The sequence below is a fragment of the Copadichromis virginalis genome, linkage group LG6 (assembly GCF_057382275.1).
Source record: "Copadichromis virginalis isolate Kocher_CV1m ecotype Utaka linkage group LG6, C_Virginalis_male_GT1.1, whole genome shotgun sequence".
NCBI classification, from domain to species: domain Eukaryota; kingdom Metazoa; phylum Chordata; class Actinopteri; order Cichliformes; family Cichlidae; genus Copadichromis; species Copadichromis virginalis.
The window spans coordinates 15,281,682-15,307,468 of NC_140623.1; the positions used below are offsets into that span (position 1 = coordinate 15,281,682).

At 42.9% G+C, this 25,787-nt stretch overlaps 1 protein-coding gene across 2 annotated transcripts in view; it reads left to right on the forward strand.

The window, feature by feature from the left end:
* LOC146707503 (voltage-dependent T-type calcium channel subunit alpha-1H-like) overlaps window positions 1-25,724 on the forward strand; it is a 58,894-nt gene extending 33,170 nt beyond the window's left edge. For both annotated transcript variants that reach the window (XM_085458873.1, XM_085458871.1), the window contains 21 exons: window positions 29-116; window positions 1,752-1,939; window positions 3,975-4,286; window positions 4,897-4,997; window positions 5,254-5,377; window positions 6,756-6,824; window positions 7,003-7,187; window positions 7,273-7,399; window positions 10,267-10,392; window positions 10,480-10,569; window positions 11,025-11,217; window positions 15,426-15,577; window positions 15,675-15,784; window positions 15,869-16,002; window positions 16,088-16,158; window positions 19,407-19,485; window positions 19,746-19,867; window positions 20,235-20,519; window positions 20,606-20,756; window positions 21,621-22,180; window positions 22,733-25,724. In XM_085458873.1, coding sequence (XP_085314999.1) covers window positions 29-116; window positions 1,752-1,939; window positions 3,975-4,286; window positions 4,897-4,997; window positions 5,254-5,377; window positions 6,756-6,824; window positions 7,003-7,187; window positions 7,273-7,399; window positions 10,267-10,392; window positions 10,480-10,569; window positions 11,025-11,217; window positions 15,426-15,577; window positions 15,675-15,784; window positions 15,869-16,002; window positions 16,088-16,158; window positions 19,407-19,485; window positions 19,746-19,867; window positions 20,235-20,519; window positions 20,606-20,756; window positions 21,621-22,180; window positions 22,733-23,374 — 3,909 coding nt within the window. In that variant the 3' untranslated portion in view covers window positions 23,375-25,724. The remainder of the gene's footprint in view (window positions 1-28; window positions 117-1,751; window positions 1,940-3,974; window positions 4,287-4,896; window positions 4,998-5,253; window positions 5,378-6,755; window positions 6,825-7,002; window positions 7,188-7,272; window positions 7,400-10,266; window positions 10,393-10,479; window positions 10,570-11,024; window positions 11,218-15,425; window positions 15,578-15,674; window positions 15,785-15,868; window positions 16,003-16,087; window positions 16,159-19,406; window positions 19,486-19,745; window positions 19,868-20,234; window positions 20,520-20,605; window positions 20,757-21,620; window positions 22,181-22,732) is intronic.
* The last annotated feature ends 63 nt before the right edge of the window (window positions 25,725-25,787 follow it).

A 25,787-nucleotide genomic window follows, 5' to 3' on the forward strand; every position in this document is an offset into this window, starting at 1 on the left:
GTATATTTGCGTCTGTCTGTGTTTTCAGGGAGATGCTAACAGATCTGAGGCCGATGATGAGAGACACTCGATGTGTTACGAGGACGAGGAGAAACTCAGAGAGCTGTACGCTGCAGGTACAAACTCGCAGATCAGCCGGGCATGGAAGTGGAAGTTCACATGGAGTCGCCTTAAAATAGCCTTTTGGTGTATTCTGACCTGAATTCTTGGAGGTTCTTTCATCCTGTGAACATTTTAAAGGCTTTCCATAATTCTGCAAAATATTCTCTTGTTTTTAATCCCAGAAAGATTGAAAGATCTTTATCTGGATGCAGCGTTTTCAGTGGGAGAAAAGTTTAATCTCTCGTTCAACTGACGTCTTCAGTCTCGGCTGACTGCAGGTTTCCCCGACCTTATAAACAGCTGCGTAACGACTGAAACTCATGCCACCGACTAACAAAAAAGCCACAAGCTCAGTTTGTCTGATTTGGTTCAGTCAGCCGGCCGTTGGTTTATAATGGTGGGAAAGCTGCAGATGATGTCACCTTAATGAGAACACTGAGTCCAGATGAACAGAATCAACTTTCGGGGATTTCCTTACCTGGATTATTGAAGCAGGCATCAAGACATTACTCTTACTTTCACTCTGAGGGCTCATTAAAAGGGCAAAACCGCATAAACCTCACTGACATTACACATAGGCCATTATTTACTCACTCTGATGCTGTCTTTTTTTTAATATTAATTCAAAAATTCAACCTACATTACCTCAAATTAGGCGTAAGATGAATCTGAAGGAGGTTTGGGCTTTTTAAGTAGAGGCTAATTTTGTTTAAATTGCATTTGTGAGCTTCTTGAGGGCAGCTCATCTGTATTTGCTCAAGAACAACACGGGAGTGAAAAATGGACACGAAACACATTGCGAACATTTAGTAACACAAATGTGCACTATCTAGATTTTTTTAAAATAATGCAGCACATTTTTACAGCTAATCCAATTATTACAGACTCCACGTTTAGAATATTTATGTGTGTCAACGTTTATATTGAACTTGCTTTACTCTTTACTCTCAGGGACAAATACTGATAACCTGTTTTATTTATGAATGTGTTTTTCTTCTCGTTGTCCTCTTTGACAGTGAGTAATAAACAATATTAGTACCCAATTTTTAAACGTTTTTAGCTTGATTCTCTAAATCATAAACTTTAAGTTGCGGATTATCAAATTCCCTGATGAAAAATTACTGACTGAAGTCTTAAACGTCTTCTTTCTAATGTCGAGCAGGAGCAGCGAAGTCAAATTTCACTGATATCTACTGATATCTAAAAAAATGCCCGTATTGCTCAGCTGAGACTTTCCACATGGGTTTATGGGCCCACTCAGTAGTTTCTAAAGTCTTATTTAGTCACTAATTGTTGTCATAATCAAAGTAAAACACACACAAAAGGAGGATTTAATTTAGGTTGGTCTGATTTTGCCAGACCATGTGATCCAGAAGTCAGTTGCACAACTTTTAGTGCAGTCAGTTTGTCAGCTCCACAACTCATGCATAAGATCCACCTTAAAAACCTGAACATCCACAGAGCTTTACCAGCCAGTGATCGTGACATATACAGCCTATATGCAGCGGATACAGCCATGGTCAGTGCAGCCCTGATCCAAACGAAACCATGAAAATATTGCAAATCCCAAAATATAATAAATGAGAATCATTCTTTGACATCAAATATTCTGTGTGTGTGTGTGTGTGTGTGTGTGTGTGTGTGTGCAGAGCTGAAGATTCAGGCCATGATGCTGAGTCCCAATGGTCTCCTGAACCCAAAAGCCTCCATGCCTCCCCCTCCTCCTCCACCGCTGCCAGTCATCACGCACACTGCAGCTACGCCCACCATAAACTCCAACCAGTCACGCCGGGCCAGTGGTGCATCCATGGAAAACAGCCTTGAGCAAAGGTCACCGGTGAGCCTTGGGCACATGCTTTTATGTGGAGATATATATGTTTATATAAAACCACGTTAAATATTTATTATAAATGTGAGTTAGAGAAACAGTTAATCAAAAGATGTTTGTTATGCAAAGGATATAAATCCAAGCTGAGCTGAAGCAATTTCTAAATGTTGAAGTCATAGAATGATAACACAGAGCTTCATTAAAGCTACCTTGCAGAGGTTCATTTGTTTACTTTGTTTCCCAACAAACCCATTATGTGTCTTCTCAAGACACGACAAATTACTTGAGTGCATTTCTATCCTCATAAAACATTCACAAAGCCAAATATTTCAGCATTGTTTGGGCTGGCAGTCTTTTTGTTAGCAGGCCTTCTGCTGGCACTTTAGTATCACCAACTGTTGACGGGTTGAGTCATGTAGCCCTCCTTCTATGCACGGCTAAGCTTAATGCTTGAGCTCAACGTCAGGTTCGTTTCACGTTGCTTTTAGGAGATTTGATGCTAACGACTCAGAAGATGTTTCAGACTGAAGTGAGGTGGCTGAAAATTTTAGCCTATCTTGATTAAAACATGTCCTCCAAGGGTGGATTCAGACTGGTCACGGTTGCCTTGCATTGTGCCGGAGCTTGATCGCTCCCCAGCTGGTCTGCCCTTAATGAGCCAGGTCCACTTCAGTCTGTCCCGACTCCTTTCTCGTGCTCTCTCCCGTATTTCAGACACGCACTCTTAAAAAGCGTTCTTGCAGAGCACAAGGGGTTCATGATTTTATGCAGTTTGTGGCTTAACTGGGCCAGTTCTTATGCCCTGTAGATTTGTTATTAAAGCAGGGATTTTGACAGAGGCAGCTGCTATTGAGCAAGTGGCGCAGTTCTGTGCTTGGATGGTCATCACACTACATGCGTACCATCACTGAATTCAACTGAAGCTCAGCTGTGACCACCTATTCGAGCCAGACAGGGCACAGTTCACTTAACTGCGAATGGCGCGCACTAGTAATCGCACTAGTGAAATGAGCTGGACTTTGGGGTCAGATGTGCTGGGGAACAGATGGCCTACGGTGAACACACCCTTAGTTAAAAAATGCAGGAGGAGAGCAGCAGCATGACCAGAAATAGAACAAAGCAGGCAACGTCAGTGGTGACAGATATGACAATGGTTATGTGAGACACGGATGGAAAGGACAAATTGGTCTGGAGGCGGGTTTCAAAGTGGCTTGCAGATACAGCAGTAACTGTGGACAGGCTAAAGGACAGGTTGTAAAGAAAAGTGTATTGATGGACCATTGAGCGAATTCAGTTCAATTGAGTTCAGTTTTATTTACAACCTTAAAACCACTATTAGCAAGAACATGGCAATAGTCGCAAAGAAAAACTCCCCCAGCATTCTGCAGCATAACTGAGGGTTTGTTCAGGGTTAGCTGATCCAACCCTAACTATATGCTTTATTAAAAAGCAAAGTTTTAAGCTGAATCTTAAAAGTAGAGGGGGTGTCCTTCTCCCGAATCTAAACTGGGAGCTGGTTCCATTGAAGAGGGGCCTGAAGGCTGAAGGCTCTGCCTCCCATTCTACGTGTATATATCCTAGGAACCACAAGTAAACCAGCAGTCTGAAAGTGAAGTACTCTATTGGGGTGACATGGTACTATAAAGTCTTTAAGATAAGATAAGGCTAGGTTATTCAAGTCCTTGTATGTTCCACTGGCAAATGGTTACAGGTGGTTGCTCGCTGTGGCTAGCTTCTGCACTGAAACCTCTTAAAATGTTATCAGATATCATCCTGTTGATTTACCCTGTTTCTCAGTAAGTTTAATAACTGTGCTGGGCCAAACAGACTTATCATTAGTGCAAATCCTGGTCATTTCCATGTAGAGGTTGATAAGGAGCACAAGATACAAACAAAATAGGAGCCCACTCATGAAAACATCACCCCGCTGCACTGCTAATGGCCAAAAACTCTACAGGGCAGCTTTAATCTGTGAAGAATGAAATCCTTATTTGCACTTGAAAGATAAGGCAGAAATCCAACAAGGCACTGGTTTTGTTCTAAGTTGTCTTCACAGTCCCTGTGGGACAGCGGGCCAGAGAGCCGTCGCTCCAGCTGGATCAGCATCGGCCGAGCCCCCAGCCTCCACAGGAAGAGCCAGTCTGGAGAAATGGAGTCCCTGCTGTCCGACACATACTCAAGCTCCAAAGCCAGCAGCAGGGAGCAGTCTCTGGACCAGTCAGAGTACCTGCAGGTGCCAATGCTCCTCTCCCCAGACTGTAACGGCACCACCTTCCACCTGCCAGACCACTGCTACGACGATGCTCCCCTGACATCGCATAACCACACCGATCAAGAGGAAGAGGAGATTGAAGAGGTTAATGCCTATTTGTTTCATGAATTTGTCTCAGCAAATAGAAAACCATATAATATATATGTAAATGTAGACTCGGGCAGTTTTAATTGGCGTGTGTTCCAATCAGAAGGAGCAGGCATTTTGATGGCGTCCCATTTCTGTTATTCCTAGATAAAACAAGTTCATAAAAGAGCTTGTTTTGGGCATGTTCAGAAGTTCAAAAGCTGCTGCTAATTATCCCGCAAAGGCATAAATTCCAACCTGGCTGACCTTAAGACACTTTTGTTTCTTAGAAAATTTTAATTAGCTGAATTTAAATTAGATCCGGGTGGAAGAATGACTCGGAATATTGTTTGAAAAAATAGCTGTGTTGGAATTTTTTGTGCATGCACACGAGGTCGCTGCAAAAAAAAAAAAAAGAAAGAAAGAAAAAACCTTGGATAGAAATGAAAATGACTTCATTCTGCGGTATCATGGGTGTATAAGATGATGAGCAATACTGATTTTCTGATTTTCTCCCACAAAACGCTACGTCCAGATGAACAGAATCAACTTTTGGAGCAATGCTGATTGTTGTAACGTAACGAGTGTACGCTGCGATGTCATTCGTCTGTTTGTGTGTTCATTCCAGAGTTTATGTAAGAGGCTGAAGAAGATACTGGAGCCATATGAGCCTCAGTGGTGCCTGGAGCATGAAGAATGGTCCCTCTATCTGTTCGCTCCACACAACCAGTAAAGATACACACAAACACACGTTTATGCACAGCCCCTGATATTCTCCAGGGTGGCCTAGGTGGCCTTAACTGCACGCATGTGTAAAAATTCACAGCTAAAGTGTGAAGGTGACAGCTGAAGCTTGGTTGTACAACTTGTACTTTTATCAATTAAACCTGGCAGAAATGGAAGTGATGCAGGTGATGTGTTGAATAGAAAATAAACACTGGGGTTGTTGCCGATCCTTTTCTCTTCTCACACCGTCTCTCTGCAGGTTCAGGTTGTGGTGTCAGAGGGTCATAGGTCACAAGATGTTTGATCACATCGTCCTGCTTTTCATCTTCCTTAATTGCATCACCATCGCCCTGGAGCGACCTGACATACAGCCACACAGCATGGTACCTCATACACACACACACACACACACACACACGGTTACTACACTTGTAAGGAGAAGTATTGACATAAGCACCATCATAACGACATTCCAGACCCTGACCTTTAACCCGGACTTAATGGATGTAATTTTACACTGAAACTCTGTTTCTTGTCTTCCTTGGTTGGTTTAACTGGATATTATTGATATAATTTCCATCTTCATTGTGCTTTTTATTTGATGATTTGACAGATTTGAACTCATTATGCATTAGTCTAAGTGCTTAGATTAAGTCTGAACGTAACAGCTACAATACTGTGCAAAAGTCTTGAGCCACCCCAAAAGTCTTTAGATTTTGCTTCATATGATCCAGACTTTCATTTTTAAAGTAGTCTTGAGCAATGACTGAACCACTGACCTAACTCAAGGGCTGAACCAGTGTTGTGTTTAGAAATAACAGACAACACAGCAAAGAAGCAACTTTGAATTTTATCTTTAAGCACTTTGTCATTAACAGCCTGTTGCTTCCATTACTTTAGTTGAACCTATAAAACTGCTAAAGATACCACAATTTGGCAGTTGTCGAAATATTATTTGTGCACCAGTAAGGAGATTCCCAAATAGTTATGAGCTAAAAGAATAGAAGTGGAAACACCATAAGATTTTGATCCATGCAATACCATCTGGAAAGCATCTGATTGGCAGTAGTTGGATTTTCCATTATCACAATGACCCCAAACACACTGCTAATGCAGTAAAAGCATACCTGGATAGAAAAACGCACAGCGAATTGGCCTCCCCAGAGCACGGACCTCGATATTATCCAAGCAGTGCGGGATCATCTTGACAGAAAAGGGAACAAAAGGCAGAAACATCCAAAGAAGAGTTTTAAGTGTCCTTTAAGAAGCCTGGAGAACTGTTCCTGAAGCCAAACTCTGTTTCAACTTATATACTGCGTTTCTATTTATGTTTGCACATGTTTCAATAAATCGCCACTTCTATTTCTCAGTTTCCTAGAAAAAGTGGCAGATCAGGACTTTCGCGCAGCACTGTAATCTAAACCTTAAACAGCTCAAGACATGACTCACGGCTCACAAATACAGAAGCAGCATACGTCTTTTGCATGACCACGCACACAAAGAGGGGCTGTTTACTACAAGAGCTCATGTGCTTGTAGCTGATGTAAGAGTCTCTATAACAACACGTGTTGTTCCCAGTATGCTTTTATTATGTTTCTACAGCGATTGCTGTGCATTTTTTTTCTCAGCTCGTTATGCAACACTTTGTGCTCCAGAATCAAAGCTAAGGCTACAAAGCCTTTAAATTGACGAATGCGCTTCCTGCTGTTAATCTGTGCATGCTCTCACGCCTGTGTGTGTGTGTCTGTGTGTGTGCAACAGGAGCGGATGTTTCTTAGTGTGTCCAATTACATCTTCACTGTGATCTTCGTGGGCGAAATGATGATCAAGGTAACCATAACAGTGAACATTTTCTGAATAAGCACTCCACTCCAAAGTCATTTTCTTGATTCTAAAGAGGCAATTTTCGTTGCTGGTGGGGATCAGAATGGCTTTCATTCTCATTTTACACCTTAGCTTATTTAATTATTTCAGTAATTTTGTTGGATCTGTGCGCGTCTGCATGCAGGTGGTAGCTATGGGCCTGTACTTTGGAGAGGGCGTGTACCTGCAGAGCAGCTGGAATGTCTTGGATGGGCTCCTGGTGTTTGTGTCACTTGTGGACATCCTGGTGTCCATCGCTTCAGCAGGTGGTAATCGGATCTTAGGCATCCTCCGGGTCCTTCGCCTGCTCCGCACACTTCGACCACTCAGGTACAAATCAAGGAGATTATCATCTGTGTTTACTCTGCTGATATTATATTAAGGACTGTCTAACCTGTGTGTGTGCTTGCTGCAGGGTGATAAGTCGTGCTCCAGGTCTGAAACTGGTGGTTGAAACTCTGATCACATCTCTCAGACCAATTGGGAATATTGTTTTGATCTGCTGTGCTTTTTTCATCGTGTTTGGAATTCTGGGAGTCCAGGTAAATGTTCATGCCGACCGTTCCCCGTTCGTCCTCTGTCAGTTAAAGATAAGCTCCATCATTTTTCCCCCGAAACAGCAAAATACAAAACACGTCAAACTCATTTTCACTCGATTTGATATGACCGAACATTAAAAGCTCGTTGTGTTTTCTGCTGCAAGAAGACACAGATCACTGTGGCTTAAAGTAAATGAGCTCAGAGAAAGCTTCAGGTAATAAAAAGTGAAGAGAAAAATTGGGAGGAAATGCAAATGAGCTGCTGATTATGCACCAGTCCCTGGAAGTAATTAAAAAAACAACAACAATGGTTCAACAGGGGGAATGTGCTGAGAATGTGGTTTTTAAATCGGATTTTCACCTGGATTTTAATATTACTAATCAAATTCATAAATACAGCTTTTTATTTATTTATTATATTTATTAAAATAGCTTAATATTCAGAATGAGCTAATAAACTATAAATAACACACTTTGCTTGATATAAAGGATCAAAAATAATATCACGTTGCTTTGGTTTCAGACCTCAGGGTTAGGACTGTTAATAAGCTCTGAAGCCAAATAACAGGGTACAGTATAAGAAAGAAAAAAATGTAAGCGCAAATAAAGTTTAATTTGTTACTACTTTTAAATAGTAGCTTGATTCCTCCTACCTTAGAAAACCAGCTTGGATCAGCGTCCCTCAAGTGACATATTGGTGTTTCTAATGTAAAGGACAGTGAAAGTCTGAAAGGGGAGGTGTTTTTTTTTTTTTTGCTTGCAGTTTGTTTAGGTTTGGACACAAAAGAATTACTGATCAGCATTTCACCTTTTTTACAGTCTGAAACATGAATTAACACTTAATTTTCACCTTTATCTGCAAGCTAGGTCGTAGCCACTGTGATGTCAAGCTAAATGCTAAAGTATTTGGACTTTAGCATTTAGCATTCAGGCTGCTGCCATGTTTTTTGGGGGGTGGGGGGTTGGTTTCACAATTGAACATATCATAATGAGGTGTGGGGGGCTCCAGGTATCAACTAGTGCTAGCAAGCTTTGTTCAAAGCTGCGTATACAAACTGCTAATGAATGCTAAGCTAACAGACTAATAAAACCCTCAAAGTTCACTTTCCAAAACTGAAGCACAAACTTCTTGGACAATGTGTGCTATACAGGGAGACATTTTATTTGTCAGATATTTCCATTAAAATGCTCCAGGAGACACCAACACCGCAAACACAGTGGAGAGGTTCAGTTCAGTGACTCCAATTAGTGGCGCTGAGGCCTGGCAGCGATGATTGGCTACGCCTGCCTGTGTTGGGACACCTGTCAATCAAAGTAGCCGTGCCCTTAACTCAATTATCCAGGTGGTTGACTTATTAACTTAGAGTTGTTATGAAGGGAGAAACTATCAGAGAAACAGAGGCCAAAAATTGCTTTTTGTACCAGATTGTAATTATATACTTTTCTTCTGCTGTAAAGGGGTGTCAAACATAAGGCCTGTGGGCCAGAATTGGCCTAGCAAAGACTCCAATCTGGCCCCAATGGACGGCTTTGGAAAATGTGAGGGAGGTCATAAATTTTGAATTTTTAGCTGTATTTTTTAGTTTTACACCATTGGCTACTGATGTAGACCTCCACCATGGCCATTCATGCTACACCAAAGTAAATAAGTAATATATAAACAATTAAATTGCAGAAAAGTTCCTGTTTTTTCTTTATGTACTATACAAATTTTATTTTTCTTATAATGGGTCCACAGTAAAAAAAAAAAAAAGGGCATTAACATAAACTTTCTGCTTTATAATGTCAGGGCAGTCTGGTCTAAGAGTTACCAAAACTTTGTAATGAATTTTACACATTTATTTCTTACACTTTAAGCCCAAAATTTTCTTTCATTTACTAGAGCCTACTAGAGATGTGCTGTTGAAATTGCCTATTTTGAGCTTATTTTTCTTATGCAACGATATCTCAGGGATTAAATGTGAGGTAAAACATCTTTGCACTAATAGGAGTCAGGCTCAAGTGCACATTTAAAACAGGCTGGATAGTCTCCGGACACATTTACTTCTTCACGCGTTGAAGTCCTTCAGAAATACTTTATTATTTTTTTTTGTGTCCCGTTTGGATCTTTAGCCATCAGAATTGTTGTCTTAAGGCCAAGAAAGATGCCAAGCGGATTTATTTTACCAAGTGGATCATCATGGCCTTGCCATATTGGTCCATTTGATTGACCTTTATTATAATTATGAATTTATTTTATTTTCAGTTGCTACAAACGGGACAGACATGACTGGGGGATAGGACAGGGAGAAAGAATGAAAGAAAGAGAGGGAGAGAAAGAAAACCAAAGGGGAGAAGAGATGGTGAGAAGGGGGGGAAGAAAGAAAAAAACAAACAAAACACCTGGATCACCTGTATGGAGAAAAAAAACAGAAGAAATACTTTAAAACAAAAGAATCTATTAATGAAACTTCCTTTAAGGTTTAAAGGCTCTCACCACATTTTAAAATGTCAAAGTCAGGAAATGAATGTACAGTACCATTTTTAAAAACTCCACTCAAAGCCAGTCAGTTCATTTTCATGGCTTATGTTTCTCTTTTTGCAAATACAAATGTTCAGATTTAATCCTTGCAAGGATATAATACCTAATGAACGCTGAAGCTAATTAACACGTAGGCTTATATTTGACGAAAAGCACGCTATCAGTGGGTTATCTTCTAATGAGAACACCCATGCTGGAGTGATTCTGCACAGGGGTCTGCAGGCTCTTGCAGACTGTTTACTGTACAGCAATATAACAGCCTCTGCTCTGTTGTGTGAAGGTTTGTTTACACTGCCTTGAGGTTACAGTCTTCTCTCATTTTTTTTTCTCTGTGCTCACACTTGCGCAGCTGTTTAAAGGGAAATTCTTCTACTGCGACGGGATCAATGTAAGTAACATCACCAATAAAACTGAGTGTCTGCAGGCTGGTTACCGCTGGCTGCGGCGGAAATACAACTTCGACAATCTGGGACAGGTTTGTCACACTCTTGGACAGACATCTGCTCTTACAGGCTGGTAATCGTAGCAGCAAAGCTGAATTATGTGCGTATCATCCCGCCAGGCGCTGATGTCGCTCTTTGTGCTGTCGTGTAAGGACGGCTGGGTCAGCATCATGTACGACGGCCTGGATGCCATGGGTGTGGACCAGCAGGTGAGGAGAGGCAGTCTCGCACACAGCGGGGGGGAGAGCGGGTGTGTGAGGGATTAAAAAGTGAAAATCAGGGAGATGAACGACTCATTCAGCGAGTGAATATTTCCCTGTGATTTCCTTCTTTTTTGTGTCGTTCTTAGGAACACTTGATCTTGTTTGTTTGAGTGTGAAAGGGGAAATATCTCAGGAGTGAGGTGTAGCTGTGCAAAGAAAAGAAAAAAAAGGCAGATGGATGAATAGATGTGAGCTGACAGAGCTGGCAGTTTTAGTGCTGACTCAGTACTTACATTGTCTTTTTGTTTGTGCTCTCTCCTTTTCTTCCTCTCCACCCCTCCTCACCTTCTTTCATCACTTTTTCTGTTCTTGTTTTTTTTTTTTTTTTTTTTACCTTTTGTGTCTCTGTGCTACCTCCTGTCCTTTCTTCTTCGCTTTTTTCTCTCTGTTTCTCTCTGCAGCCAGTGATAAACCACAATCCTTGGATGCTGCTGTTTTTCATCTCATTCCTGCTCATTGTCAGCTTCTTTGTGCTCAACATGTTTGTGGGCGTGGTGGTGGAAAACTTTCACAAGTGTCGCCAGCAGCAGGAGGAGGAAGAGGCGCGGCTGAGGGAGGAGAAACGACAGAAGCGACTGGAGAAGAGGAGGAGAAGTGAGGAAGTGTTTCGGGAAAGTGGGTGGAGGGACATCAGAGTAAAGTACTGTGCAAAAGTCTTGAGTCACCTCTCATTGCTTCATATTTGGCTAGAAAAATGGGAAATGGGTGCAGCCATTTATTGAAATGTGGAGATATAAATGGAAATACAGTATAGAAGACAAAAACAGAATTTGTACAATTCTGACAACCCTGAATGCCAATATTTGGTATTGACTTTATTCTTCAACACTGTCTGAGCTCTCATAGACAAGTGTTATTGTAATTTATTTAAGTGGTCTCCAGGAATAGTTCTCCAGGCTTCTTGAAGGACTTTCAAAGCTGTTCTTTGGATGTTTCTGCCTGTTGTTCTGTTCTCTGTCAGGATGATCCCACAGTGCTTCAGTAATGTTGAGGCCAATCCATGACTGATAATGTTCTTTCTTTGCCTTCCACTTGTTCTGTTTCCTTAAATGTTGTGAGGACTACAGAGAAAACTGCATAGCATGGCAAGATAAACCACATTTAAGGCTAATAGGTCTTTGGGAATCACCTTGTTGGTGCAAAAATACTATTTTATGCTGTCAAACCTTTTAATAATACCTAATTTTTTGTGTTTTTGCTAAAAGCCTTTACGAAATTCTGCATGAAATTCTCCGTTTTTTGGACGCTAGCTTGTCACGTAACATATATATATAGACTGAAATCACTGTGATTTTGTGAAAAATATGTCAACCTATGACCAGCTGGTCCTGATGTTTCCAAACAAGAAAAGGAAAAAACTGAGATTCTGGGTTCCTGCAACTCTCACGAGAAGGCAGCAGGAGGAAGAATTTCATGTTTTGACCCAGGAGTTGAAATTCTATCGCGTCTGCTTCTGTGCATATTTCAGGATGTCAGTGGGACTGTTGAAACTTTTACTGGCAGACTTGGCATTTATTGTGGTCAATGTGAATGGCTTTATTAAGAATAGGTGAGTCCGAAAAATAGTTTTAAATCACAAAATATTTGCACAAATTTTACACGTCCGGTGTGTAAAGGCCTTAAAGATACAATTTGAAATGGGCTCTAAGTTGTCTGCTATGTGTAGACGCAACATTGGTTCATCCCTTGAGCTGGATGTCCGTTTATGCTTGAATGATTCACACGTCAGTGTTCAGCGGCTTAACAAATGAAAATGGTCAGGTACAAGGACTGGACTGAAAATGGGTGAAAAAGCAGCCAATGTCCAAAGAAAAAACTTTGAAAGACCTTCACAAAGCCGGGAGAACTGTTACTCAGGACCACTTTAAAAAATAGCAGGAGGGCCGGCTCAAAATCTGCACAGTGCTTTAAGTGGACATCCAAACGTTACACCTGTAACTGCTTAACATGTGATTCCTAAACCACCTGAAAAAAACCATGCAGTCGTGATTCAAGAAAGGGGACACACACGTTGCTTTCACTTCACTTTCTTTAAGAAGTATTGTAAAGATCTTGAACCACTGGTGGCTTCACCCTACCCAGAAGTCTTTAGAGTCTCCCCTGATAGTTGCACCATTTTCCATTCTGCCTGCTAGAGTTGCCTCCTCCTCTGCTCTTTACTCCCTTGGCCATGAAAATGATCCCATCACCATATACCATCCTAAATCTAGTAAAATGTCTTTTTTTGGTTTATCGCAGACCTAACACAGAGAGACAGACAACCATTTGCATTCACATTTGCGGGCAATTTAGAATCACAAATTGTGGGAGGAGTACCTGGAGAAAACCCACGCAGACACAGAGAGAGCATGCAACTCCACACAGGAAGGTCGGGTGATGGAGCTGAACTCAGGGCCTTCTTGCTGTGAGGCAGTAGTGCTAATCACTGTGCAACCATCCTGCTCCCTCTCTTCCAAAAAACAGAAGCAGAACATGAGTGCACTATTTCCTCCCATAGGGGCTAAATAATCATCGATACTCATTATTCCATATGGGCTGATAATTACACAACATAGGATCACTACAGGATGTCAGCTGCAGGTCGATAGTCGATGTTCAGCAGCACATATAGATCAATCAGGGTTCTTTTGCTATTTATTACAGTTAATCATTGGGTCCTGGGCTCTCTCCATCTGATCGCATCTGTCTTTGTGACCTCATCTCTCTATGCTGCTGTTCCTCTTTTAAGTTCTCTTTCACTCCCTCTCACTGTGGAACAGTTTCAGTGGCCAAATCGACTGCAAATGCAAATGCAGATGATTCATAAATACGCTTCAGGGGAAACTGATTATGGCTGGAAGATGTATCAGTTGATTTCTACAAAGGGAAAAGTAAGGTCATCCCGCTTCCTTTCTGCGCTCGGATAAGTCATTTGTAAGATGGTTAACACGGCTTTAATCACACATGGAGGTGTAAGGTAAGGCTTTCACACAGTGTGCCTTGCGAAAGAAATGCTCTAGCTTAACAGTCCTCTCCTTCATCCTCCGAGCTCGTAGATGAGGCAGTGGCTTTCTCATGTCCTGACTCATCTGCTGCTACAGCAACGGGAGATAACTCTTCCTGCATCTCCTCTGGCCTCGCCTGCGCCCGTTAGCTTCCATCTCCTTTTCCTTTGAAAAATGTTCATACATCCCTAGCCTAGCGACCAGCAGATGCCAACAAAGACAAGTCCTCACACACACACACACACACACACACACACACACAAAGAGAGAGAACAGAGAACAACCCAAAAAGAGTTGAACATTTTTCATGTGCTCGATGAGCAATATCCATTATTTTCCAGCTTTAAGGCACGATTATGTTTTCTTTTGGAGGAACTATTCATAAAGCATTCTGGGCCCAGGTCTGCCGACGCCTGTACACGAGCACATTATTCCCAGTGTCCGGAACGATCAGCTTCCATTCGAACTGGTGCGTCAGAGTGCGCTGAAAGTAGGACATGTCATTTGTGGTTTATGAGTGTCTCTTTTCTCTGCTCTACTATCTCATCAGGTCTGTCGGTGTTAGAGCATTTTATTTCTCAGCATTAAATTTCATAAAAGCCAGCATGTGTTGACGAGTAACCTTGACTTATTATGTAGCGATTTCCTCATTCTTTTCTTTTCCTCACTTTTCAAAGCAAATCTAGTTTTAGTTTGTTTATGTCACTTCTCCTTTGGAGTCTGAAGCAGAAGAAACGGGTGCAGAGGGAAAAGGTACAAAAAAAAATGATCCTGCTTTAAACAACAAGGGAAACATGCCTGCTGGAGAACTGAAAGAAAATGCTGGCGCTGATGCTGGCAGTAAACCCAGCGTCACTGCGTCAGCCAGTCAAAAGTGCTCCAACCAAACTAATGGAGCTATTTCTTTATGGAGCTTAGTACATGGACCTATTATACATTCACTGGCCAGTTTATTATGTACAGTGTGCTAGGGCCCGATTTAACAAGGCGCAGCAAGATTTTGGTCCACATTCACATGAAAGCATCACACAGAGCTCCATATTTGTTCCACCACATCCCAAAGGTGCTCTGTTGGACTGAGATCTGATGATTGTGAAGGCCTTCTGCTCCTGTAGACCATCTGCTTCAAACACATTCAGAGATGCTCTTCTGCATTCCTTTGTTCTAACAAGCAAACTTCAGCAGGTTATCTTGACCTGACTTGCCTGAGTTATTGTGATGTCACTGGCTGAGTGGATAGTTTTGTTAACGAGCAGTTAAAGAGGTGTATCAGTTGGAGCCTGCTGTTGTCTAAAATTTTATCCTGAGGCATTAAATTGTCTTAAAATTGTATCAAATATTCCCTTGTCAGGGAATGTGTCTACATAGTTCTGGTCATTTCACATAGGTGTGCACACACGCATAGTCAGCACCCCTACATACACACACATTTTCTTTCTCTTGCTAGATTTCTGTCTCTCTCTCTGTACGCTCTCTCTGCAGTGTAATCTCTAGTGGTGCTCTCCTCTTAGTCAGTTAACTGTCTGGCAGCAGACAGCGAGGGTTTCTGCTCAAAGACACCTTGAGGTGCCGTGGAGAGTGTGTGTGCATGATGGATAGGACTGAATTCCTGAGGTGGCACTTTTAGTCTGTGCACACACATGCACGCACACACCAGAGTGCCACTTGGCACACGCTTCACCAGTGACCTCATAGCCAATATCATATTTTTCTTTCAGAAGCATTTTAATGACTCTCAGTGTGTGTGTGTGTGTGTGTGTGTGTGTGTGTGTCTGTGTTTGTATCTGTGTGTGTGTGTGTGTGTGTGTGTGTGTGTAGGGGCCCTTGAGAAGCCGTATTACGCCGACTACTCTCCGTTACGTCGAAGCATCCACACCGTGTGCACCAGCCACTACCTGGATCTCTTCATAACCATCATCATCTTCACAAACCTCCTCACCATGAGCATGGAGCACTACAACCAACCTCAGGTAACCATGGCAACACCTTCCTCCACCTGTCCTAAAACCATAGTAATGAAGCACAATGCAGTGGTATTGTAGAAGTGTGTATCTGTGTGTCCTGCAGTACCTCGAGGAGATACTGAAGTACTGCAATTATGTCTTCACGCTGGTTTTCGTCATCGAGGCCATTCTGAAACTCATCGCGTTTGGTCTTCGGCGCTTTTTCAAAGAGAGGTATCCCCAGTCGCGCATGGAGACAGAGGCTCTCAAAAAGCATCCCTTCAGAAGCTAATATTGTTTTTGTCCGTGTGTGTCAAGATGGAACCAGCTGGACCTCGCCATTGTGTTGCTGTCCATCATGGGTATCACACTGGAGGAAATAGACCTGAGTGCTTCCCTGCCCATCAACCCCACAATTATACGGATAATGAGGGTCCTCAGGATAACACGAGGTAAGCACACGGGGAGACAAACACAGAAAAAAAAAAAACACGACGGGGTGAGGCTGATAAGAGCTGACATGTTGCGATATTTCAGTGCTGAAGCTGTTAAAGATGGCGACGGGGATGAGAGCTCTGTTGGACACGGTGATGCAGGCTCTGCCTCAGGTAAGAAGCATCTATTGTGCTTGTACAGTTAAACATGTCTTTTTAAATGGCTGCCTGGTGTCCAGATCTGATGAAAAGCAGATGGCTTGTTTTATTTAGCAATTTACGAGGCCTGGCACTGACTGCCTCTTCCATGATTTATCACTTATTCCTCCCAAGCAGTGCTATACCAGCGACACCTAATAATCACTAAACAAAGAAGAAGACATACTCAGATTTAGCTAAAAGGTACCTGCAGATCCTTAAACTCATCAGTTAAATCCTGACTTTTTGGCATGTTATGAAACAGTTTGGCTTTGGGATGATTGTTTTGCTGCTTGCTGACGAATAAAGCAGAACATCCAAAGATCCAATCTGAAAAGCTTTCTTTTCTTTGAGGCACAAAAGCTCTGCAGACAAAAGCTGCATTCAGGCAGATTTTACCAGGCAAATACACTGGTAGATATATCACACTTTTCCACTGTATTTAAGCACTCAAACCACTTTCTTACTATAAGCTTCATTCACACACCCATTCATATTTGCACCACCAACCGCCAATCACATCGCCAACCTTCTGATTACCTCCTGAGCTCCTTTCCTGTGTGATTTTTTTTTTTTCAAGCCTGTGTTTATGTCCTCTACTAACACTGACAGCCTGGACCACTACCTCAAGGTGCTTTATATTGTAAGGTAAACCCCAATCAAACAACCCCCTATGAGCAAGCACTTGGCGACACTGGGAGGGAAAAACTCCCTTTTGACAGGAAGGAATTTCCTGCAAAACCCGTCTCAGGAAGGGGCGGCTGGTTGGGGATAATAGAAGGGAGATGGATGTAGTCACTGTGACGCCACCGGGGGTCTGCAGACTCTCCTTTTGAAGCCAAAAGTTATGAAATTTAAATGAAAGGCTGCTGTGCTAAGTTAGCAGCTAGCTTGGTTAGCAAGACTCCATGGGTGCAACACAGTCACAGATACCTGCTAATTAGTGCTAACTACAGATGACCCTGTCTAGCTTTTTCCAGTTAAGATATGCTGTTGATACCTTGGCTGTCTAAAACACTGGCTAACACAGTGGAAACAGTTAAAAATATTAGAATATCACGCACAGAAAAAACAGCTAAGCTAAGACTTCTCAGCCAGTTTGACCTAGCCACATAGCTAGTCATATTTTTTGCCACATAAATGCATTAACTTTTTCCCCCATAAAGACATTGAAGACCTCTTCTGTGCCCTTAATAATGAGTTTTGACAAGTATATATCAATAACGCTGGGTTAAATGACCATTAGAGTAGCCATAGTAACCTGTATAGGCAGAGATAACCCTCAATAATGTCTAATACACACCCAGCTATTTTGTTCTGGAAACAGGCCGGAAATATGACACAAACCTCTCAGTTCAGAAAAGAAAAACAAGGGTTAGCCACAATAGGCGTCTACTAAGGAAAAAAAGGCCTAAACAAGGTTGAAATCCAACATCAAGCACCTGCCTATCACTAAATTGCTACATCAAGTTATCGGGTCAACTACTAATTGGAAGGTTTGTGGTTTGACCCCTGGCTGCTCCGGTCTGCATACCAAAGATCTTTGGGCAAGATACTAACTCCAAGTTGCTCTACGATGCATCCATCGCAGTATGACTGTGTGTGAATGTTAGACAGAAAGCATGTATGTAGAAAAGGCAAGGGAAAATTTTCTTGCATGATTGAGGCAAGGTGTATGAAGTGCTTTGAGTGCTCCAATAGAGTAGAAAAGGACTTTATAAGAACAAGTCCATTTACCATTTATAGTAAAAAGGTAAAAAGAAAAGAAAATGTGTCTTAGATGTGGGAGCAGCAACACTAGTTCACCATTTTGGTCCAGATTAAATTCCAACTATTAAATGGATTATCATAAAATGTTTAGCAAATATTCACGATGAGGCCAAATGAATTTAGCTTTCCAGCTGACAGCTGATGTTTGTAGCTTTCATTTAAATTTCTTCATGATGTGGATGGATTGTAGTGAAGTTTAGCATCACTGTTTATGTTCCTCTGTGGCTGAACACTCTCATATGTTAACCTTTTAATGGTTAACATGCGAGTGTCAGATTTTACCTGATATACTAGTAGAATATGGTCTGAACTTTTACAGCACTTTTTAACCTTAGCAGATCTTCAGAGCACTTTAACAATGTCTCTGTCATTAATTCGTGCAACTGGGGACTCTGTGAACTTCTCTTACCCAAGGACATTTTAGCATTTGGAAGGAGCAGCCAACATTCTGCAATTAGTTTAAAACCCAGTCATTCACCTGAGCAATGACTCAGAAACATCCCCATCAGCCTCAGCTCTACTTGTGTGTTAACTTCTAATTAACAAATATTAGCACGCTAACAAGCGTGGGCATAACATCATAATTATGGTGCGCACTACTAGAGATCTGCACATTAGCATTGTATCTGTGAGCGTGTTACCATTAAGTCAAAGCGCTCCTGTGCCTAAGTATAGCATCACAGAGCTGCCGCCTTCCCCGTGTGCCTTCTTTGAATATAATGTGGGAAGGCTTTGGGGAGGATCAACCAACCTTCCTCGGGGGACCCCACAAGAAACAAGGGAGAAAGGGTGAGGGAGGGGGCGGTGGTGCACATCAAACAAGCGGAAACATGTATACAAGTACACATTTATAAGGTGTGGTGATGGTTTTGACCTGCAGCTTAACCATGTTCATTTTAAACGACCGTGCTCATCTTTGCATATATTCAAACAAACCAGCGGAAATCTCAGCTATAAAGAAAATACCCACGATCCTCCACTTCCCATTTGTGTAGTATTTGTGTGTCTTTGAAGTGACACCTCACTGCAGGGGATCAAACCCACGTCTTTGCAGCGCCGTCCAATGTGCTTGTTTCCAGTTCGCTTCATCGGTGGATGCACCTTTTATCTAATTAGACATCGCCGTGCCTCCTACCATGACGAGAGGCAGGCCAGGACTCGGTGACAAGCGTGTTTGTGACTCATCAGGGTTGGGTCCAGGCGCCAAAAACTCACTTGTTTCTCAAGCCCTAAAACGTAAGGTGTTATTCCACTCCAGGTACCATGATGGATCCCGTTAGTTTTTAAGGAGTAGTAAACGTCAGTGCAGTAAGGCTCAGCGGTCTCTGTCTTTGGGCCTATCCTATCTGTTGGCGTCTCCCTCTCTCTCTTTTTCAGTGTATACTGTACATGTCTATTTTTTGGTGTATCATACACTCTATATATCTGTTTGTGCGTGTAATGTGTCCGTCTAGGTGGGGAATCTGGGTCTGCTCTTCATGTTGCTGTTCTTCATCTATGCAGCTCTGGGAGTTGAGCTCTTTGGAAAACTGGGTTAGTGTGTGCGTGCATGTATGTGCAAGAGTGTGCATGTGAGCCTGTGCATGCGTGCAAGCGGGTGCGACCGACGGGTGATTTATGTGTGGATTACATAAACAAGCATAAATTTTGCTGAGTTACATACATTAATTAATGCCAATTTAGAATCAGCAACCTAATCAGTGATCTAATCTGCGCGCAGTTCTCTTTCTTCTCCCCCCTTGCCTTCGTCTCCCACACTTACCGGATCTAATATTCCTTTCATCCTCTTTCAGAGTGCTCAGACGAGAACCCGTGCGAGGGTCTCAGTCGCCACGCTACCTTTGACAACTTTGGCATGGCTTTCCTCACGCTCTTCAGGGTGTCCACCGGGGACAACTGGAATGGGATCATGAAGGTTGTTACTCTTCCTTTCCTCTACTCTGAGGGGGTTTTTTAAGAAGATGGATGGACGACTGAGTGCATGTTTGTGTCTGCGTGTCTCAATGCATAGGTTATGAGACAGCCACTGCATTAAGCAGAGAGCAGATCACTGTTTTTTTATGACAGACTAAGAGCTGATGACATTCGAGGGTCAGGAGAGTGTATTACTCTTCTGTGACAGGCTCAAGGTCCTTTTGGGCTCAGATCAACATCTCCCCCTGTAGGAGATGAGAGGACGTACAGCAGAGCGCATTAATATATCACCCTAATCCCTTCATTTATCATCAGGTTATTGCTTCTTGATCCTTTATCGTCTCCTCTTCCCTTCCTTTATCATCCAGGACACACTGCGCGAGTGTCGCCCGCAGGATCGCCACTGCCTCACCTACCTGCCCTTGATCTCGCCCGTTTACTTCGTCACCTTCGTCCTCACGGCTCAGTTTGTGCTTGTCAACGTGGTCGTGGCCGTTCTGATGAAGCACCTGGAGGACAGCAACAAGGAGGCACAGCTGGAGGAGATGGAGGAGAGGAGGGAGAGGGAGGAGAGAAGAGAGCGGGAGGAGGCCAGTCGACGGCTCAGCACCGCGTCTGTGGGCGGGGACTTAGAGCTGGACGCACCTGCCCAGGTGCCTGCTTGTATTTCTGCATGCGTGTAAGCTAGCAGGGTAGAGATGACAGTGAGAGTAACAGTGTTGGTGATGTCATGTGCCAGGTGCAAGTTGAGGATGAAGGGTGTTCCCATGGCAACCTACTGAGCATGGGACGCATGCTCTCCCTCCCCAGCGACAGCTATCCTCAGCCGCTCAGATGCTCTCCTTATCCGCTCATTGGCCACGAGGCATTCTCCGGCTACAGCTTCTCAGGTAATTTGGCTGTTTATAGCCAATCGAATTAAGGAACTGTTTTTTACTGTCCTATAACAAGTAAATGACTCCTGTAAAGATTATTGCTTCCATAAATAGCTTAGAAGGCAGCAGAGCTGTGAAGTTTGCACAAGGTAAGGCAATGTTATCAAAGGCCTTAAGGAAGGAGATATTTGTTATGGATTTAAATGGAATTGATAGAACTATACGCCTGCCACGTCTTTCCCATCTTTAGTTTATATTTGGATTGTAACAAATCCTGGAACAGCCAGGTATCCCACGAACAAATAAAAAACAACAGAAAATGTTGGGTCATCCAATATAAAACCAACCACATCTCAATTGCACACACCGTAATTCTTTGTTTCCACTCAGTGTTCTCTCTCAGATGTTTAACAATATGCTGTAAGTAAAAGGTTTATCATAGATTAAAACTAGAAATCAAGTAGTTCTAGATTTGGAGTGTGCCTGTAGCATTACCTGGAAGTTATTTTCAGTCTTGTCATGTTAAAGTGTCTTTTTTAACAGTGGGAGTTTATTGCACCAAGTGAGCTGAATATAGAGTCCTCCACTGAAAGTCATGTTAACTAAAATTGCCAATGAGATAAAGATGAGGTGAAACTGAATCGTGACTTGGTCTCAAAACAGTTTTTTCATCTCCTGAGTTGTGAAAACGTACTGAAATATAGGAGCTGGTGTGTGTGTGTGTGTGTGTGTGTGTGTGTGTGTGTGTGTGTGTGTGTGTGAGTGAGAGAGTGGCTGTGAGGTGAAACAACTCTTTTAAAAAAAAATGCATCTAATGGTTAAAGTCTTGCTTTTTTATGTTCTAGCTGTCATCTTCATAATCCACGTTACTGTCTGCAGGCTCCATGTCATCTCTGGGCTCCAGTGGAGGCGGCTCCCTGCTGCAGGTTCCAGGAGCTCTGCCAGCCATCAGTCACGCTTCACTGGGGTCTGGACGCAGCTCAAGGCCAATGATCTGCCTCAGCACATCTCACAGCATCGACAGGCACTCCTCACACAGACTCGGCTCAGCCAACAGCGTAGAAGGATACAGGTTTAGCCCCACTCACAGAGCCAAGAGACACAGACTGAACTCGGCTCACAGCATAGACGGATATAGATTCAGCCCAGCGCATCGCATCAACAGACACAGACTCAGCTCTGCTCACAGTATGGACGGATACAGGGTGAATCCGGATCCCAGCGCCGAGCGGCCGAAGCTCATGTCCAGCCACAGCATAGACAGGCATCCGTCGCTCAGACTGAGCCCCACGCACAGCGGCGGCAGGCGTCCTTCTTACTGGCTCAGTCCCGAAGACAGTTTAGACAGAAACAAGTTGAGCCCCTCCTACGTCCCTGACAGTTCAGCCATGAGGAGACCAGCATCCTTCCGCGCTGCAAGCAGACAGTTAAGGAGACAGGTGTGTTTTTATGACGATGATAGCTGAACACAAACACACTGCAAACCTTTTTCAGCTCAGTTTAGTTCAGTTTTATTGATAAAGTATCAAATCACAACAACAGTCGCCTCAAGCTGCTTTATGTTGTAAGGTAAAGACCCTATAATAACATATCTGCTGGGGGTGAGGAGAGGAAGACAGTTATATTAGTTTAGTTCTACAAGTTTAACAGTTTCCCTTTGAATCAATTAAATAAGCCAGGTGAGATTCGAAGGATTTAGATGGTGCTTTTTAATTTTATGGGAATGAATCGGAATCAAGCTGAGAGGTTAGAGGGCATCTCTCCAAAAAATTTAAAATCGCAACGTCTGCAAAGTTTGAAGTGGGTGGTAGTTGCTTATAATCAATTTTGGGGCCTTTTTGTGTTTGTAAGGAACAAAAAATTATCTAAATGTATTTTTTAGTATTTCATCTTTTGCTCCAGGTTGATCTGCAGCACACAAGCCTACACGCACTTTACAACAGTCTGCGATTGGCTATCTCATAGTGTTTGTGAATGTGCTGTGTCCGCAGGAGGCCGTGCGCCTCGACTCTCTGGATCAGAGTTCAGCTGACGATCTGGCGGAGCCCCGACTCACTGTGCCCGCAGCCTCCTCCACCCCGCCACGGCAACGGTCGTCCAGCGTTCACACAGTGAAATATGCGCACTCGCAGAGGGTCATCTCCTGCAGGAGCCACAGCCGGAGCCACAGCGATACCGCTGCACAAGAACACGTATCTGAGCAGACAGCCTGTGGCTCTCAGCCAGAAGCAGATTTTGAGAAGAGTTTGAAGGTATCAGTTCCACTCTGTGACTCCAGAGCAGCCAGCCCCGTTCCTGGCTCAGACCCCGCCCCGCAGCCAGATGACGCTGACGCAGAGGTCAGCTGTATTAACAGCTCTGTTCACTCTCACACGCAACCTACCAGCTCCCCGCACAAAAGCAGACACCTCACCCCGAGTCCCGGGGAGCACAGGAGCCGCCTCAGCCATTCGGTGTCCCCGGATTCAGGCAGGAACAGGAAGCAGCGAATGAGCCCGCCGCCCAGGGAGGAGCCAGTTCCAGTCGCAACCCAACTACCTGACAGCAGCGCTGAGCTGAGGAGGCGGACTTTGTCTTTTGACGCCACAAGCCTCTCTCCTAATCTGCCGGAGGGAAGTTCTGTGGAAGACTAAACAAACCTGTGATGGGATTGGTCATTCTTTGAAGTGGAGGAGCCGAATGTGCTGCTTTAGTGCACGAGAGGGACGGGAGCCGCGGCCGGAAACAGGATTATACCCGTCTCCTGTCGCGCCCCTCGCCTCTTGCACTCACAAGGTTTTCATAGGTTGTGTGAGCAAGACTCAGACTGTGTGTGTACTGAGTGTGTATGTGTTCAAAGACTTGGACCCCTTTTGTGCCGTATGCACACGAGATGCACACAAGAAGAAGTTTCCTTTTCTTCTCTCATAGTTCTAGCTTTAGTTCACTCATAGAGTCACTTTGCAGCTATATTACTCAAACACTAACCCTCCCCCTTGCTTGCTCCACTCGCTCATCCTTTTCCTCGCACCTCAAGCCCAGGTCAGAGTACAAAACTACTCTGAAGGTGCACTGCAGGTTAAGTTAGTGACTGGTCTGCTGTTTTACACAAAGAGACCACACAGCTGGGGCTGCAACTACCTGTTAGTCCACACAACATAACCGGATCACGGTAACGTCTAATCACATTTTTTTCCTCTGTGAAAATACCAAACCCAAGGCACTCGATTCTGTTCATCTGGTTGCAGCTTTTTTTTTAATGGGATAAATGACTTTTTCAGCCATCCAAGTGACTGAAGACTGTTGAATTTCCACATTTTTGAATGTCAAATGACTGAAGTTGTCAGTAGGATTAGTGATTAAATGTTTTTCCCACTGAAAATGCAGCATCCAGGTGAACAGAGTAGGCTGTTCTGGGATTTCTTTACCCCGACAAAAAAGACCAAACAGCAGGTTGTCAGTTTATTATGATTTTGGATCAAGAGGATCAAAGTCATTTAAGTTCTTAGGCTACACACAACCCAGTTTGATCTTAATGAAATAGTAAAATCATTGAACAATATAAAAGAAAAACACCTCAAAATGTTCCCCTTTTTTTCAGTGTAAAGACATACATTCTAAATAGAGTCGCATGTATGAAACCATCTATTTACAGGACAGATGATGAATAATCCTAAAGAAAATAAGTGATTTCAACAATATGTCTCAGTCTTAGTATCACCCCAACTCCTTGACTTAACCACCTTACCATGGTGTGGTACAGCAGGCTAGGAGTAATGTCTTAGTAAGTAAGAAAAAGCTGTAAAACTAACAAATCTGATTAGTTAGCAGAACCCCTCGCAGCATTGCTGCTTGAAAATGTATCCGTCAGTTATCAATATCAAGAGTTGCCAACTGTTTTCTTTTGACTAACCCTTTGATCAACAAGCTGTTTCAGCTCTCATTCAGTTAATAAGATCTGATGATTTTCCTAATTTGCAAACCGGTACTTGAATAGAATTTTCCCCCACTTTGTTCTCTGTGGTGCAGAAATGACAGTTTATGTTTACAAATGTGGTTTTAAGCAGTAGAATTACAAAACGTAATAAAAAATAATAATAATTTGTAACTGAACACCTGCAGTATGTGAATGGTGCAGGCACAATGCCGTTTTATAAGAGACTTATACCTCCACAACAGTAATAATGAATCCTGTACAGCAGCTTGTTGGATATATTATAATAGGAAATTTTATATTAAAGATAGTTTTTGATTTTCAATATGATTCATCTTCAGTTTTTTGGTTTTTGGAGGGTTTTTTTTCTTCATTCATCACGGCCTACAGTAAACTTCTGGGTGTCGCTTGATTGCTCATGGCCTGAGAAAACCTTGATGTCTTGTTGATTTTTGGCCTGTATGCACCCGACCCTGACAGCCTGAAAAATCAATCCGCTCTTTGAACCTTTAAGTTAAAATCATGTAGCGTGACCTAGGCCTTAGTAGTTTCTACCTCGCTTTCCCCCCGATCCCACCCACTCAAAACATTCAGTCAGCTCCGTTTTCTCACAACCCCCCCTCCGTCTTAGTATTCTCAGGGTAGAGGTAGTTCAGACACAGCTGAGTGTGGTGCGATCAGAGCTTTGCGGAGTTAGATTGCCCTCTGCTGGCCCCTTAAATTTGAAGAGGTGATTCAGACAGACGCAGATGTAAAAGAAGGGCTTATTCAGGTGACATAACAATGCGTAAAACTTTGTAGAAAAGGTCAAGAATCTATTTTATTAACACAGTGGGTGGTAGGAGAACTACAAAGGTGAATTTCTACACTTTTGAATGTCAATTTATCTGCTGGTGATGACGAGGATGGATGATGAGGGGTGCCAGTTGTAACGATTGATGATGATGGTGGATGATGCAAATGTTCATAAAGCCGTTTAATGTTCCTGCATATTAATGGAAGCGGGGAATGATACAAAGAGAGGAGATGATTGGACAGTGCTGGAATAAAACCACTTCCTGTCTGACTTTTATCTGACTCAATAACCTTTCTTCTAATTCTGTCCTTTCCTCGTGTGTCAAGATGGTAAAAAG